Raw genomic sequence first — 17,156 nt, 5'->3', positions numbered from 1 at the left:
ATTACACATAATATAGTAATAGTACATACATTTTTTAAATAAGTATATAAATATTATTTATGCGAGAGATACAAATAGTATCGAAATACTGTCTTAGTATAATACGAAATTCAATTTGTGGAACCAATATTGCATTAGTAGCCCAAACTCTTATGCTGGGATAATGTTTTCTAATGTGCGCCACCAATGGCCATATTCATAAAAGGAGAAAGGGCTTGCCCCACCCCTTTTTTGGTTAAAGGAGAAAAAGTATCATTCTGCAATTCTTTTTATTGTAAAAATTAATTACTCAAGCTACGACGAGCTTTCGGAACAAGGAAAAAATCCAAAAAGAGCTACCCTACTAGGCACTGTCACTATGATAGAACACTGACATACAACAATATTTATACTAATTAAGTAATTTAATTTTAATCATTAAAAAATTAAACAGAGAATGTCTACCACTTTTATTTTAAATTGAAAAGCATAAGGTTGGCTACATGAACTTTCATGTTATCAGTGAGGGTTCGAATCTCTATATTGTAATTCCCTTTCCGTTTCTCCTTCCCCTACCCCCTATATAATAAAAACAATTTAAAAAAATGTTTAATTACTAAAATATTTATGAAAAAAATTAAATAATGAAAAAAATTAAATAATCATCTTATCTTTCACTTGGACACGACTACTATTTATAAGTAAAGTTGTACTAGATAGCCACTTTAACATTAGCTGTACAAAAAAGTTATAATGACAAATGCTTTTGGGATTTTAATGTTTACATGGGAACTTTCAAAGAGCTTATTATTCATGTATCTCTAACTTTTACTTGTGCCAAAAAAAAAAAAAACTTTTACAATTTTTGAAAATAACCTTTTGAATTCCTATACATGCATTATTCAGTAGAATTGATGGATTATCGATTCCATAATTAAGAAATCGTCGCAAGTAATTGTTGGTTCGAGGAGCACTTTCACTTAAATTTGCACTATTGGCTGGATTTATTCAGCAACACTCCTATGAATAAAATGTAATGAAGATGTTGATTATCTATTGGAACCGGGAAATTAAGGCATGATTTCAGGAACTTGTAAATGTTTTCTATAAGTTTATTTAAAACTCGAAATAATTTTCTCATTATTATTTATGTATAAAAGCATGAATTTTAAAACATAAAATATTGGATATTCTTTTTGGAGAGCAACAACTCATGGCAATGGCCAATGATCGTACCAAGTTATATTTGGTAGAATAGTAATATTCATTCAAAAATTATAATATCCTAGCTCCCCATCAAACGTATAAAAAAATATAAAACTTGATCTCCATTTTTTTTTATATAAAAAAATTGACCAATATTTACTATGTAATCTCATATTAACTTATTACAGCGCGAATTTATCATTTAGAAAAACGAGGAGCCAAACATTTTCTATAAAAGAAGTCATTATTCTATTTCTTCATCATAAACTTTTTAAGGTTAGAGTTTTAAACTTTCCTGCAACTACAAAACGAAGATAACAAAATTTAGCAAACGTCTTCAAAGGTATTATTTCTTTTTCTATTTTTTCTATGTATGGTAATTATTTGTTTTGGTCTTTCAAACGATATATATTTCAATCCAAATTTTATTGGTCTTAGCCTAATGTTCCGTTGTTTTAATGTTTAGTCTAGGAAGTTTTCCAAAGGAAAAAAACAACACTTCCCTAATCATACTTTCTAGAATTTTTTAACTTAAAGTAAACAACGAGCTCCCCCTCCAAACAGTTTCTGCAAAGAACTTTGCTTCCTTCTTTTCAAATTTAGGATCTTCTTATTGTATAACTTTGTTGTTACAATTTGTTTTCAACATGGAATGACGTGAAGTTGGGAGAAAAAACTGTATAGTAGTATGTAATTATTCTTTTCAAAGGCGAAGAGATCTAGGAAGGTTTGACAGCTGAAAAAGTCAAAATGGCCATGTTTAACATACATGAAATTGAGATATCTGTAGCGTTATTTCATATGTGGTATGATTGAGTTACATTCCACATCTCAGTGTGAAATTCTTTAATTTTTTGTATTAATAATATACTCAATTTAAATATGACTACGACACAATATAGATAGACCAAAATCCCATGATCTGTTTGAATTCGGAGTTATCCTATTTCGGTTCAGTATATATATATATATATATATATAAACTAGAGTACTAGACTAGAGAAGCTTCACAGAAATAACAAAGGAGAGACGTACGCTACATAACAAAACAAAAACAATCGGTTGGTCCACTTCTAAAACCATTAACAACGAAAAAGCTTCATTGTCCCAATCTACTTTTCCACTCCACGAACCGCCCCCCCCCCCCCCCCCCGCCCCCGCCCCCCCCTCCCCAAACACACACAACCCGCACACAAAAATTCTTGACTGAGAGAATCTCAAGTAATGCAGCAAAAACTGGGCGGCACTTGAATAGGTGCCACATAATACTCTCTTTAATTATTTTCTTTTGTTTTTAGATTTGAGTGTTTCAAGTTTAAATGTACATTTGGGTTTTTAATTGTGGGGGAAGAGTATATAGGCTTGAATAATATGTTATTGGGTTTGAGTAGTTGTTCTGATTAGCTACAATGTTTCTTTGTTTTTTTTGACTTCTTAAAAAGGTGTTGATTACGTTGGATTCAAATTGAAGTCCTTTGACAGATAATTACAAACCACAGGCATGTTGTTGACTTGAAATTCAAGTGTTTCTTTGGCTTAATTTTGATACTCTTGGATTCATATTTTATGATTTGGTAAAATTTATTTTCTTAAATTCTTGAACGTTGTTTGATCTTATAATCTGCAATTAACCATTTTTGGCGTTATTGTAATTTTTCGTGGGCTTTTCTATTTTCTCTTCAGTATATGTTTTTTTTTTTTTTTTTTGGCCTGGTGAGTTTGTAGGGTGGGTAATATACAAAGAAACTTGGTATAATTTACACACATTTGATTGTTCAAGCTTTGACTGCCCAAATAAGGTAATCGAAAATTCAGTAAAAGAAATTTGATGTCAAATAGGACTTAGTGATCAACTTTTGAAAGATATATGTTTTATTAAACTTATATTCATACATTACTAGTCCTGTTATAGTTACTGTAAAATCAGCTTTATGACGTTGATCCGTCAATTTTAATGATTGGTTGGTGAACATGCGTGGCGTGGCCAAGCTAGAAACATATACTGATGCAATCACATAATAATGAGTCGGAGAGGAGAAGAGCTTTGATGCTTATAACAGTCTTGTTTTTCAGCTTTCATTAGTATCAGCTAAACCTCCTCCTACTTCTTCGCTTGCAAACTACAGTACATTCTTTTGTTGACCATTTTAGTAGTTGTTACTTCTCATCATGGAGGTTGAACCCACATAAGGCGTGGCTGATCTTTTTAACCTACAAGTGTTGGATAATATTTTACCAGTCTCATCAAAATAATATTTTACCAGTCTCATCAAACTTTTTAAATGGTTTATGTAAAGTATAGCGTATTAGGAGTGTGTTTGAGTAAAAGGACCCTATATGTTGGTGCGGAACTGTGTGTGTTTTTTTTTTTTAATGACAAGGGAACTCGCAGCCGCCACCCTTCGGGTGCGCACAGGGTAATCCCTGCTCCTGTGCAATAGCTCGCAAACCACACAGGAGAGATAACCCACACTAGGCAAGCCCCGTGCGACGAGCTCGACGCAGAAGGCAAATCCCCTGTTGTTGTAGGCAGGGGGTTTCGAACCTAAGACCTCTATTGTGGAAGTCCCATGCTGTCTGTTTTAGACTTTTAGCCTATAAGTTGGGCAGTTTTCATGTTTAATTTCTTTTTTTTTGGATAACCGAGATGTCCGGCCAGCTTGGGTGCACCTCGACTAATTCTACGGGATACCTACTGAGACTTCATGGTTCTCAACCTACTTCATTGACCACTAGGCCACACCCTTGGGTGCCTATGCTAAATTATATTAAGAAAACCTTCCATGTTTAATTTCTTGTTGATGACAAATGTAATAAAAGTTTGTCATTAAAAGAATTGATTTGGTCTGTAGATTTCATGGGTGGCAAGAGTTCAAAGAGGTCAACAACTGGTCGATATGCGTCATTCGGCTCCAGTTCACAATCAGGTTATCCATATGCACCGCCACCATATACTCAACCAAGCTACAATTATCCACCGCCACCTTCTTATCAAACATATGGTGGTCCACCTCCTGAAGCAAGGAAAAGGCTTGAGAGGAAATACTCAAAGATAGATGATGACTACAACAGCTTAGAGCAGGTAAAGTGAAACAATTTCAATCTCTGAATGGGTAAAAGGATAAAACTTCAGCCACTTTATGATACTCCGGGATGTTGAACATAATCTCTTCAACCTGTTTTGTTGGTTAAGAATTGTCCATGATTCTTTTGGACATGCTGAAAGCAATCATCTGTTCTTCATGCTATCAAGATATTCATGTTGTAATCTGTGAGTTACAAATGCAAGAATGAAAATTGAATATGGCATCAGCAATATCTTAATTCATGCTGAAATATGCAGTTGTTTGAAATGCTATACTTGTATGTGTTTCCGGCCAATTGCCACATCTAAATGCTGTTACAACTACCTGCTTTGTAAGATTAGAATGTGCAGTTTTAGAGATAAGTTGATACATTATTTTGGTTGTACTGGTTTGGAATGGTCAGATATGACTAGTTGAATCGTGTGTGGTTATTCTTTTGGCAAAAGAGTCTAAATGTTCCCCTGCATACTACTTTTCTTTCTTTGGTGAAGCAACTGGTTTTGTCTTATTTCGCGCATATATATATATATATATATATATATATATATTAGTTTTGCACCTAAAAGGTTATCTTTTTTAGCATGCCAGTTGCCTGTTGTAAACTATAAGCTGCTGCTAAAGCACCAAATTTTAGGAGAGAGTTGGTGAATAATTTGTGAATCCAACATGTTATGTGGAGCCATAAGTTTATTGGCAAGGAGAAACCACTCCCTCAAGAGTCAAGGCTAGATGTCTATTTTGTCTTTTTTTTTTTTTTTTTTTTTTTTTGTGAACAGTTATGGCTCTTTTGTCTATTTAGTTGGTACAATCTGTCCTCTCTAAATTTTCCTGATGATTTTTTGGACTTTGTTAGCTCCCTGATCTTAGCATAGCTTGTCATGTATTAGAGCTAACATACTCTATTTTGTTCTTATTACCTTTTGTACTCGTTGCATCTGCTTGATGCCATCAAAGAAACTGCGCCATAGAAAAAAGGGAAACTTTGTCATTAAACCTGAGAGTACTAGTTGATGCAGTTCCACCATGATGCTTTTGAACTTATAAAGCTTTTTTTTTTTTGTTAATAATATAACTGACTTTCTTTTTAGGTCACTGATGCCCTTGCACGTGCTGGGTTAGAGTCTTCGAACTTAATTGTTGGCATTGATTTTACCAAGAGCAATGAGTGGACTGGTAATACTTAAATTAGTGGTGAAATACCTATATTTGAGTTACAACACTGTGCATCTAATCTAGTTGCCTTTACCTAAAAAAAAAAACACTGGGCATCTAATCTGCTCTTGAACTAGGTGCAAGGTCATTCCACCGGAAAAGTTTGCATCACATTGGGGATGGGCAAAATCCATATGAGCAAGCAATATCGATCATTGGAAGAACACTGTCAAAATTTGATGAGGACAACCTAATTCCTTGTTTCGGATTTGGAGATGGTACTTCTCTTAACACCTAATTTCTGATTGAATCTTTTTTAATCACGGAGGTCTTATTTGATTGTGTATTTGCAGCCTCAACACATGATCAAGAAGTCTTCAGCTTCTATCCCGATGAGAAATTTTGCAATGGATTCGAGGAAGTACTGGGTAGATATAGAGAATTAGTTCCCCAATTACGGCTTGCAGGTCCAGCTTGAGTCTCCTCTCTCGTATTTCCCTATTTCTGATGGTCTGCAGTGGGTATAGTTCTGTATCTCTTCTTCTGTTTCATGACTCTTTTATCTTTACAGGACCAACATCATTTGCTCCTATTATTGAAATGGCAATAACTATTGTTGAGCAGAGTGGTGGTCAATACCATGTTCTATTGATAATAGCGGATGGACAGGTAGATATTCTATAGCACAACAATATTGTTCACTAGATGCATTCTATGTTTTTTTTAAAGGCTTAATGCATATGCAGCCCCCTAAACTTGCCTCTTTTTTCCATTTTGGCACCTCAACTAAGTGTTGTTCCTATTGAACCCCTGAACTCGTCCTCAAGTGTCTATCAAACCCCCTAAATTGGATTTTTATTAGAAGCAGAAATTAAATTGGTGGCAATTGGCTTGAGCCTTGGGGTGCTCCCTTTCAAGGTCTCAAATTCGAAACCCACTGGGTGCAAACAATTCCTGAGGGCCATCGGACTGGGTAAAACCCTGAATTGCCGGTGGTGCACTTGCGGGAAACTCCTTGCCGAGGGCCTGTGCACCCCCGGGATTAGTCGGAGCTCAAAGAGCCTCGGACACCCGGTGCTTAATCAAAAAAAAATAAAAAAAATTGGGGAAATGAAGGTGGAGGAATATTTTAGACATGTGGTAAGCTATTCTTTAGGTCATGGATGTGTCGGTTTCTGCTGGTTCTGCTCTTTCACTGCTAGCTTAATTAAGAGCTACTCTTTTTTCCCCTCTCAATTGCTGCTAATCTTAGCTAAAAGATGACATAATTAAATTAGAATATATATTAGCATGTTGCTACATTGAAGATGGAATACTATGTAAGTTAGATTGTGTTTGATAGACACACTTGAGGACGAGTTCAGGGGTTCAATAGGAACAAAACTAAGTTGAGGTGCCAAAATGGAAAAAGGGACAAGTTTAGGGGGCCGCAAATGCATTAAACCTTTTTTAAGACAATTCCTGGTGTGTTAATACTGATTTTGGGAATGTTCTATGTTCACTCTTCTGTACAAATCGGTTGACGGGTAGTTGTAATCTACATAGGAAACAGATGAAGTAGATTTTAAAAATGACTTAAGATTTCGATCTTAGATATCATAAGAAAGCTGAAAGATTTGATACTGCCCTAGGCTGAAATACCTGGTGTTGGGTGTAGAAACTTTAGTAAAAAAAGAAGTCTTCAGATTTGTGCCAAATATGTGTGTACATGCCACTGGTATAGTGGGCAAGCAGTGCCTGGAAGTAGAGATCAAAAGTATCCACCCTCAACATTGTGCTTGTCACTCCCAAGGAATGGTTGGGTTGGTTGGAGGCTAGCCAAACAGAAATAGTAATTTGATTGCCTAGATGAAAGTTAGTAAGGGTAAAGCTGTTGGTAGTCGTGGCCATCTTCAGGTTCCTCATGCTGTAAAATTTCCTGTATTAAGAATATATTCAGGTTCTCTTGCAAGTTGTAATTGCACCCTTTTAGATTCTCACAGACTTTTGGAGATCTCGAAAATAGGTTTTTCTGCCAAAATGTTCACCTTAAGAAGCAATACATGGTTACTTGATCAAAAAAGAAGAAGCAATGCATGGTTCTTCAAAGAAATTGACATTGCGATACTTTCAGATGAGCTTTTGTGCCTAATCCATAGGTTTGGACGTGCATCTTGTTTTTGATAGAAGGACAAGAGAAAGATTTGTAGTGACATATACTACGACCATTTCAGCTTACACTGTCCTATGAAAAGGGAAAATAATGCCATAGATCCTTGAGTGAATTCTTTCACAGAATTTTGGTGTAAGAACATTATCTGGCTTTTGCAGATAATATAACCTGTCATGAGACTAAAGAATGTACCAATGTTGGAAATAAAGATGAATCTGTGTACTCATGATTATAAGCAACACAAAATATGACCAACCCGCTTTACATGCAAATGCTGCAATTAACAAGTTCCAGCTAGACTAGTTTATTGATAGCTTATCTAAAATGAAAGAGATGGTTACAGGTTACAAGAAGTGTAGATACTGCGAATGGTCAATTAAGCCCTCAAGAGAAGAGAACAGTTGAAGCAATTGTTAAAGCTAGGTAACATTTTTACTGCAAGAAAATTTTCTTTTATGATGCTATTTCCAATTTTTTCTTGAAATCTCTTGATCTTTATTTGCAGTCAATACCCCTTGTCAATTATTTTGGTTGGGGTTGGAGATGGGCCATGGGACATGATGAGGGAATTTGATGACAATATCCCTGCTCGAGCCTTTGACAATTTCCAGGCAAGTAACTACTGCTGCTTCTTCTCCTTTTCTTGATGGTATTGATTTGTTATCTCTTATTGCCTCAAAGTTCTGATTTCCATATGTGTCAAAAACTTTGTTTTGTTTTCTTTAGTTTGTTAATTTTACAGATATCATGTCAAAAAATGTGGATCGGTCTAGGAAAGAAGCAGAGTTTGCCTTATCAGCATTGATGGAAATACCTTCTCAGTACAAAGCAACTCTGGAGCTGAACATTCTGGGGTACAAATTTAACTCGTATTGTTAATCTGTTACTAGTTGATACTGAAATTTAATTTCAGTTTATTTTCTACTTCACTCTTCAGTCAGTGTTCATTTTATTTCTTAACTGGTTTTCACTTTTTGAGCAGTGCTCGTAGAGGTAATGAAATTGACAGGATTCCTCTCCACCCTCCTCGCTATGGTGCAGCTTCTTTTGGCACAACATCAAAACCATCACAAAAAAGTAGTTACCATCCTAGTGCACCTTCTTCTAGCGGATACAATTCAGCTGTTGGAAGCGGACACAATTCAGCTATTGGATCAAGTCATCCAGCAAGTTCTGCAGATAATCAAGTAAGCAGAATTTTTGTTTGATTGAAGTTGGCTGCTTACTTATTTGACTCTTGATAATCACTCATAAACCATAAAGGGCTCATTCTGAACCGATTTTGTCAAATATCAGTTTACATTCAACAATGATCAGGTGTTTTGGACTATTCATCTCCATTATCTTTTTCCTTTTTTGAGGTTTGGTTCCATATCTTGATGTAATTCCAGAATCTTTATTTTAACTATTAGTTTCACATTTCATGGCTTGACAGCTTTGTCCCATCTGCATAACCAATCCAAAGGACATGGCATTTGGTTGCGGACATCAGGTATAGTTGTACAGATTTTCAATTTCCTTCTCAGGTAGTAGCACTAGCAAATCTACCATATATTGACAGAATCGCGTTTATTTGCAGACATGTTGTGAATGTGGGCAAGATCTGCAGTTGTGCCCCATCTGTCGGGACAGCATTCAAACCAGGATAAGACTTTACTGAGTCACTTGTCTCGGCAGAAGAATAATTTGCTGCTATTCAGAAGCCTCTGATTCTTATGTTACAGGGTGTGGTTTCATAAACTAGTTTTTGCTGATGGATCTCAATGCCAGCAGTATCTAGTGTCTTTTTTAATTTAGAGATGATACATTTCAATATTTTGCTCTGTACATAGATTTTTGTTTAAGGCCACTCATTGTTCATTGAATCTGGTGCTCAATGTGCAAGTAAATTTCTGCTTTCCACGTGTTCAATGACAAAGCCTTCGATGACTTATTAGATTGAGTAAAAAATGGATGTAGTTCTCTTCTCTGTGCATCTTTGTGATGGTTAAATTCCTTAAAGTTTGAGAAGTGGGAAGAAGTAATCCAGCTTTGATAGAGTAATCTTTGTCCTTAAGGAATTTAAGCATTCCACATCGTTATTGCAGGGATGGTGGCAGAATTTCTCCAGGATTTTACAAAGCCAACGAAATTCGAATATCAGCAATTAATTCGAATACCTTCGGAATCTGTTCGCAACAGACACATCTGTTCGAAGAGACTTTTCGTAGCAAACACATCTTTTAGAGTAATTTTTCTTTTCCGAAAAGAGTGACTTTTTTCTTTGAAAAATATGACTTTCTTTTCTATAAAAAAGTGACTTTATTTTCTGGAAAATGTAACTTTTTTGCATCTGAGCTAACTCATCAACACTAACTAATATTACAATCCCCCATTTACTTGGTGATTGATGCTGTTTATGAGATTTATGCTTATAGTAGGTCTCTTTCGAGTTGAAGCTTCTACTTGTATAAACGATTCAAATCCTTATTGAAATTGATAGTTAGATTAATTTCTATTGAACTACAATTCCTTAATGACAAAGACGGGAAAACTTTATAAACATAAATCATACCAACTTCACAACTTGTTCACCTTTAGTTTTAGCACCTGATTATGGCCTTGTGCTACTTCCTGAATTCACAAACACTTTACAAAGTTTGTCTCCCAACTTTGGACGATGTGGCACCACTTCAAGTGTTTATATAGGTGAAGTTTCAGACCAAGTCCTTATTTTGGATTTATCAAGTCCTTCTCTTGCACTTTACTTAGTTCCTAGTCTGAATTCTAGTTTCTTCGTTAAGATACTTTCTTCGTTAAGAGTACTTTTTTACTCACCCTTCTTTTTCTAAATACTAAATTCCAGTACTTGCTAACCGTCACAGAATAACTTGTTGTTACCTTTTGAACCTTTAGTATTGTTGTAGAGCAATAGTACAGGTAAGGTTCCCATTACCCGTGATAATTTAATTTTGCCTTAGACCTACGACACTCATAGTTCTATAATTATACCTCTCGAGAGCATTTTAGACGTCAATGGGTCGGCATAATTGTTAGGCATGACATAAACAACTGGTGATATATCCACCAACATTCAGTTGTCTAATACATGATTCAAGCAATATTTCTAGATTTTTCATTTTTTTTAAATGCCTTAGACATAATTGCATCACTATCATAGTGCAAAGAGAACAATGGGATTCCGTTGTGGCCACAATTTTATAGTAACTTTTCCCGCCATTTTGTCTCTCTTTCTGCATCTATAAATTCAAAAGAAATGAGTAATCCACATCTATTTCTTAGAAGCTCATGAAACTTATTTTCTATCCGAAATAGGATCCAGTCAGACGCTAACTTTTTATCATTTATACTGGTTATCCAACTAGCATTCACAAAATCCTTCAATATTGAAGACATATATTTTAAAATAAACCGAAGATTTTGTCCTTTTAAGATAACCAAGTATCCGTATGATACTTCTCTTTCATCTAGGATTATGAGCATATTTCGATATAGCAAAGGCAAAACCTAGTGTAATTAAATTACCATTGCACTAGCATAGTCTTATTGACTAATAAATCTTTCCGAGTTCTGAATCAATTTATAAAACCATCAAATTGAGTATAAATTTTCTAATACCCAATTGATTAAACACCTTGGAAAGAACCTTTTCAATGTAATAACATTCACATAAAATGAAACCCCCACTACATTTTTAATTTTGATACCTAAGAGATAGTGCAACTTCTCTCAAATCTTTCATCTTAACTTGAGAGTTCAAAACTTCTAGTTTCATTCATGCCTTGTATATCAGTTCTTATAGAATGTCACTAACATAAAAATATAATAGCACTCTGTAATCCGTTGTGAAACTAAAAAACATTTATCCGCTCTGTTATGTTTAAAACCATTTGATAATATTACCTTATCAAATTTCATACTTTCTAGAGCTTGTTTAATCCATACAACGACTTTATAATTACTTTCTTCTCATTTTCAGGAAGCACAACCTGAAGCCATTGATTCGGGTCTTTTGATCTCCATCCAGATTCAAGACAATAGCATTTTATTTAATACTTAATCTGTACTTCCTTTAACATAAAACACAATTTTCTTGAGAAAAAAAATAAAAAATCAAAATTTAAATTCTTATTCTCAGTAAGTTTTTCACTCCTCCTAAGTTCAATACGAGATTCAATCTCTTTTCTTTATCCAAAGAAGAAACAAGTTTTATACTACATATTTTCCAGAGTTAAAACACTCTTATTCACAATTTCTATAGTATCATTCCTACTTACTACAAAGAATTAACTGAAGGTGACGAAAAGGTCTTCAAATTACCAAAGGTGACGTGTAGGGGCCACCCCAAACCAAAACCCAATTAAATTTGGGATTAAGAAGATTGGGGTCCAAAATGTATTTTTTCAAACTTCTTAATCTTTTAGAAAATACAAAAAAACCCCCAAAACACCCACCCATTATATTAAAACACCCACCCATTATTCAAAACATCCAAACCTTTCCCTCCCTACAACTCCCTCGCACTTCTTCCATATTTCAAAATCAAAACTCCCAACCAAACTATTCATCATCTTTTTCACGTCTCTCATCTCTTCTCTTTTCTTCTCATCGAAGTGCCTCTCTCGTCTTTTGTTTCAACTGTTGGTGTCGTTGCTGCTGCTTCTTCTTCAACATCAAGGTAAAGTTTTTCTTTGACTTGTTCCAAAAGTTATTTGGTAGAAATTGGTGATTTTGGTTATAGAAAAAGAAGAATAAGAACATGGGTTTGTCTTCAATGTTGTTTATTTTGTTGTTCCATATTTAAGAAACCCTTATTTGGGGTATTTGTTTCACTTGTTGGGGTTTGGACATTTGTAAATAGTGTATGTTGTTGTCAAATTATGGGTTTTTATGTTGTTTTTGTTCTTGTTCTCCTTAGGATTTCAAAAAAGTGGCTTGCAAGTGTTGACTTTTTCCAACAGATGAGTAAGTTGCTGCAGCAACTTCAACACTTGTTTGACAGTTGCAAACATCGGCTGAGGTTGCTTGCTTTAAAAACCTCTATTTGGTGTATTTTGTAGTAAAATACTGTTGTTGGTGTTGTCCTGTTATGGTATGGTTTAGGAAAAGAAAGGATAAACAATTATTGCACATACATTTGATGTATTTTGTTTAACTTGTATGGTTGTGTGTTTGCTGTTGTCTTGGAAATAGATGCTTGTTGTTTTGGTTTGGTTCAGGGTTTAGGAAAAGCTTGGATAAAATCCAGGTAGTTATTGTTGTTGTGTGTTTGTAGTAGATGGTTTTGCTGTTGTCTTGAAAATAGATGCTTGTTGTTTTGGTTTGGTTCTGGGTTTAGGAAAAGTTTGGATAAAATCCAGGTTTTTGTTGTTGTTGTTGTTGTTGTTGTTGTTGTTGTTGTTGTGTGTTTGTAGTGAAATAGATGATTTTTTCTGTTGTTGTCCTGGTATGGTTCAGGGTTTAGAAATAGATATCCAACAGATGGTTTTTTGTTCTTGTCCTAGTATTTATCTAGTTCTGTTTATAGAAGCTATGTCCAATAGATTTTTAGTTATTGCAACAATTTCTACACTTGTGGCAACAAGTAGACAATATATTGCAACAACTGCAAATCTATTGGACATAGCTTCAGTTATTTGGTTCTATTTGTAGAAGATGTCCAACAGATTGTCTACACACTTGTTGCAACAAATAGACAATATGTTGCAACAACTACAAATCTGTTGGACATAGTTTCAATTATTTGGTTTTGTTTGTAGAAGATATCCAATAGATTTGTAGTTGTTGCAACAAGTTATACACTTGTTGCAACAAGTAGATAATCTGTTGCAACAACTACAAATCTGTTGGACATAACTTCAGTTATTTGGTTCTGTTTGTAGAAGATATCCAACAGATTTGTAGTTGTTGCAACAAGTTATACACTTGTTTCAACAAGTAGACAATCTATTACAATAACTACAAATCTGTTGGACATAGCTTCAGTTATTTGGTTCTGTTTGTATAAGATATCCAACAAATTTGTAGTTGTTGCAACAAGTTATACACTTGTTGCAACAAGTAGGCAATCTGTTGCAACAACTACAAGTCTGTTGGACATTGCTTCAGTTATTTGGTTGTGTTTGTAGAAGATATCCAAGAACTTAATCACTGATTCAACAACTGAAGAGTCTGTTGCAACAGCCTATTCACCTGTTGCAATAGTTACGTCATTTGTTGCAATAAATTCTTCAGTTGTTGGGGAATTCTGTTAATTGTTGTATTTTATTTGATCAAATGCTACACTTCTTATTGCCTGTTTACTTTGAATGATGCACTAATGAGCTGAAACTTTTTTTTTTCTCCTTTGTGTAGATAAAATGTCTCCAGCCAAAAGAAAAGTTGAGAAATCAACTGAGGGTCATAGAGATAATAAAAAAGGTAGAGTGCAGTCATCATTAGAGAATCTTGCTGATTTAGCAAAATCTATTGTTGAATCAACAAATGTAGAGGAAAGAGACAGTCAAATTGACAGCCAAACTGAAAATCAATCCTCAGAAAGAGAGGAAGTACAGAATCAAGAAGCAGTAGATACAAATGAACAAAATGAAGAAGAACTAGAAGCTGAAGAAACTGATGATGGAAATGAAGGAGATGGAGTAGATGAAAATGATGAAGAAACTGAAAAGGATAATGATTCAGAAAATACAGTTCATTTGTGGACGATCATAGCTGAATTAAGAACAAAGAAGAGAAATAGTGTGAATGCTAATTTAATTGCAGAATCTTCTGGTAGATTGGACATAGATCATAACAGAGGTCGTCAAGGTTTTCAGTATTGACAAGTACACCGTGAGGATGTCGTTGAATGAAAATAATGATTTGACCGTTGATCTTGTGGTCAAATCAGGCATAGGTAAGAACTTTGATAAGTTTAGGTAATTCTTTAAAAGCAGGGGTTGGAGGATTTCTTTAGGAAAAGCTATTTTGGGGTGTATTTGGATCTGCCTAAAGAGATCAGTGTACGGTTTCAAATGACAATGGTATATGGGCTTATGAAGCGTAGTATTATTTTGGATGCAAAGGATGAGCTTTGGATTAATTACTGTGGCATGCCGGTTTGCTTTGACTTGAAAGAGTTTGCCATAGTTACTGGCCTTAGATGTCATCCTTGTGAGCTTCTACTGTTGTATTGAATAAGCCAGCCCAGACTAGCAAGACAACTGAAGAAGCTAAGAAAGTAGGAAAGGGTGGAAAAGGTAAGAGTGAGACTGATTTGGTGGAGTTAGTTGGAAAAAGCTACAAAGGGGATAAGCTGCTTGTAGATTTGCAGCCCAAAACCATGTTAAAAAAGCATAAGCAGTGTCACGACCCGGCAAGGGGGCCATGATGGGTACTTGGAGCTGACTACCGAGCACCACTCATTAGACTATTCATCATACTCAACCTGAACATATATAAACCCCAAAGCTATACATAGATATACATAAGCCCGTACGGATACAAAAATGATATACAAAAATGTACACTGACATTTTCATGGGACGTAATTTACCCACACGTACGTATCTATGAGCCTCTACTAGAGTACTAGACATAAGGACGGGACAGGACCCTATCGTGCCCAAATATATACACAAAATAATATATCAAAATAGCACCTCCGGAACAATGGAGTGCTCCTGTGAGTCTGCTGATTAACACCTACGAATTTGGGCCACCTCCCTGTCTACCTATGGGCATGAACACAGTGTCCAAAAAGAAAGGACGTCAGTACGAGTATTGCACTGAGTATGTAAGGCATGAATAATACTAACATAATGGAGAAATAATGGAACATGAGGTGGAGATACAACCTGCTTAACCTTTAAGAGAGAACACATGTTATACATATTACATATACCAACATATCACATATACCATCATCGTTAACCCGCATCCGGGTTACCATCATAGGCCGCCCACTAGTAGTGTCATGTCCGGCCCTCTAGGCACGGTGTAAGCATAAGCAGCCCGTATTAGCGGTGACATGTCCAGCCATCTAGGCATGATGGAATCATATGCAGCCCGCCTTCGCGGTGACATGTCCGGCCATCTAGGCACGATGGAATCGTATCATCATATACTCGTTATAAACTTATCATAAAACATGTACTGCTTCTTACTTATAGAAACATCATATAATTCTTACCCTACATTATTCTATTTACTATGCAGTGACAGGGAATTTTTCGAGGTGTAACATTCTTCCCCCTTTAAAAACATTCGTCCTCGAATGTTAAGTTCTCGGGAATTCTACGAAAATTTTGCCAGAGTTTTCCCAATAATATGGCTATATCATCCTGTCACAATAGCCCACAATAACCATGCCACATAGGGCTACAACACAATAGCAATAAATTATGGCCACACATGACCAAAAGCATGAAAAGAAAGCATACATACCTCATAATGTTAATGTCTCATCTTGAATCTCTTCCGGGGGTAGAAACAAGTGTGGGTATTTGGACCTCATATTTTCTTCCACTTCCCAAGTCATTTCTTCTCGATTATTATTTCTCCACAAGACTTTGACTGAAGATACTTCTTTGTTTCTAAGTTTTCGTACTTGCCTGTCTAGTATGGCAATGAGTACCTTCTCATAAGCCAACGTTTCTGTAACTTGAACATCATCTACCGGCACGATTCTAGTAGGATCTTCGACACATTTACGGAGCATTGATACGTGAAAAACTGGATGGACTGACTCAAGTTCTGGGGGTAGATCCAGTTCATATGCTACTTGGCCTATTCTGCGGACAATCTTATAAGGTATAATGTATCGAGGACTCAATTTTCCCTTTTTGCCAAATCTCATCACACCTTTCATCGGTGATACCTTTAAGAATACCCAATCATCAACTTGAAATTCTAAGTCTTGCCGACGGTTGTCCGCATAAGATTTTTGACGACTTTGGGCTGCCATTAAATATCTCGGATAGCCTTGACCTTTTCCACCGCTTGTTGAATCAACTCAAGGCCTATTAGCTGTACCTTTCCTACTTCGAACCACCCAATTGGGGATCTACACTTTCTTCCAGATAGAGCTTCATACGGGGCCATCTGAATAATGGAATGATAGCTATTGTTGTATGCAAACTCAAGAAGAGGTAAGTGGTCATCCCAACTACTACCAAAATCTAGCACACATGCCCGTAACATATCCTTCAAGGTCTGAATAGTGCGTTCGGCTTGCCCATCGGTCTGCGGGTGAAACGCTGTGCTAAGCCTCACTTGAGTACCCAAACCTTCTTGGAAAGACTTCCAAAATTTAGCTGTAAATTGTGCCCCTCGATCTGTGATAATGGACACCGGGACACCATGAAGTCGCACAATATCCTTAAGGTACAACCTTGCATAATCTTCTACCGAATATGTGGTTCTGATTGGAAGAAAATGAGCTGATTTCATGAGTCTGTCCATGATCACCCATACAGAGTCATACTTGCTTCGGAAATGAGGTAGCCCTACAATGAAATCCATGTTGATCACTTACCATTTCCAGGTTGGAATCTCCATAGCTTGCTATAATCCTCCGGGTTTTTGATGCTCGATTTTCACTT

General features: G+C 35.7%; 1 protein-coding gene across 2 annotated transcripts; it reads left to right on the top strand.

The window, feature by feature from the left end:
• Positions 1 to 2,220: 2,220 nt before the first annotated feature.
• Positions 2,221 to 9,544, top strand: LOC132632564 (E3 ubiquitin-protein ligase RGLG2-like). Of its 2 annotated transcripts, XM_060348549.1 has the most exons (13): positions 2,221 to 2,440; positions 2,628 to 2,684; positions 4,038 to 4,267; positions 5,360 to 5,444; positions 5,561 to 5,701; positions 5,777 to 5,890; positions 5,995 to 6,092; positions 7,919 to 7,998; positions 8,081 to 8,186; positions 8,302 to 8,429; positions 8,558 to 8,762; positions 9,011 to 9,067; positions 9,155 to 9,544. In XM_060348549.1, exons 3-13 carry the CDS (start codon positions 4,043 to 4,045, stop codon positions 9,233 to 9,235), a joined length of 1,320 nt encoding a protein of 439 aa, XP_060204532.1. In that variant the 5' UTR covers positions 2,221 to 2,440; positions 2,628 to 2,684; positions 4,038 to 4,042; the 3' UTR covers positions 9,236 to 9,544. The 2 variants fall into 2 exon arrangements, with proteins under 2 accessions (XP_060204532.1, XP_060204533.1); XM_060348550.1 differs by lacking the exon at positions 2,628 to 2,684.
• Positions 9,545 to 17,156: the final 7,612 nt, after the last annotated feature.

The sequence above is a fragment of the Lycium barbarum genome, chromosome 3, assembly GCF_019175385.1.
Source record: "Lycium barbarum isolate Lr01 chromosome 3, ASM1917538v2, whole genome shotgun sequence".
In the NCBI taxonomy this organism is placed as follows: domain Eukaryota; kingdom Viridiplantae; phylum Streptophyta; class Magnoliopsida; order Solanales; family Solanaceae; genus Lycium; species Lycium barbarum.
The sequence above is the reverse complement of the archived record's forward strand: the minus strand, read 5'-3'. Positions and strand labels throughout refer to the sequence as shown.

What these genes read in the sequence shown, in the direction of transcription:
- LOC132632564 (XM_060348550.1), top strand. Translation starts at nt 4,043, where the DNA reads ATGGGTGGCAAGAGTTCAAAGAGGTCAACAACTGGTCGATATGCGTCA. An exon ending in CAAGTTCTGCAGATAATCAA is followed by an intron (nt 8,763 to 9,010) that starts GTAAGCAGAATT and finishes ATGGCTTGACAG; the next exon opens with CTTTGTCCCATCTGCATAAC. An exon ending in CATTTGGTTGCGGACATCAG is followed by an intron (nt 9,068 to 9,154) that starts GTATAGTTGTAC and finishes GTTTATTTGCAG; the next exon opens with ACATGTTGTGAATGTGGGCA.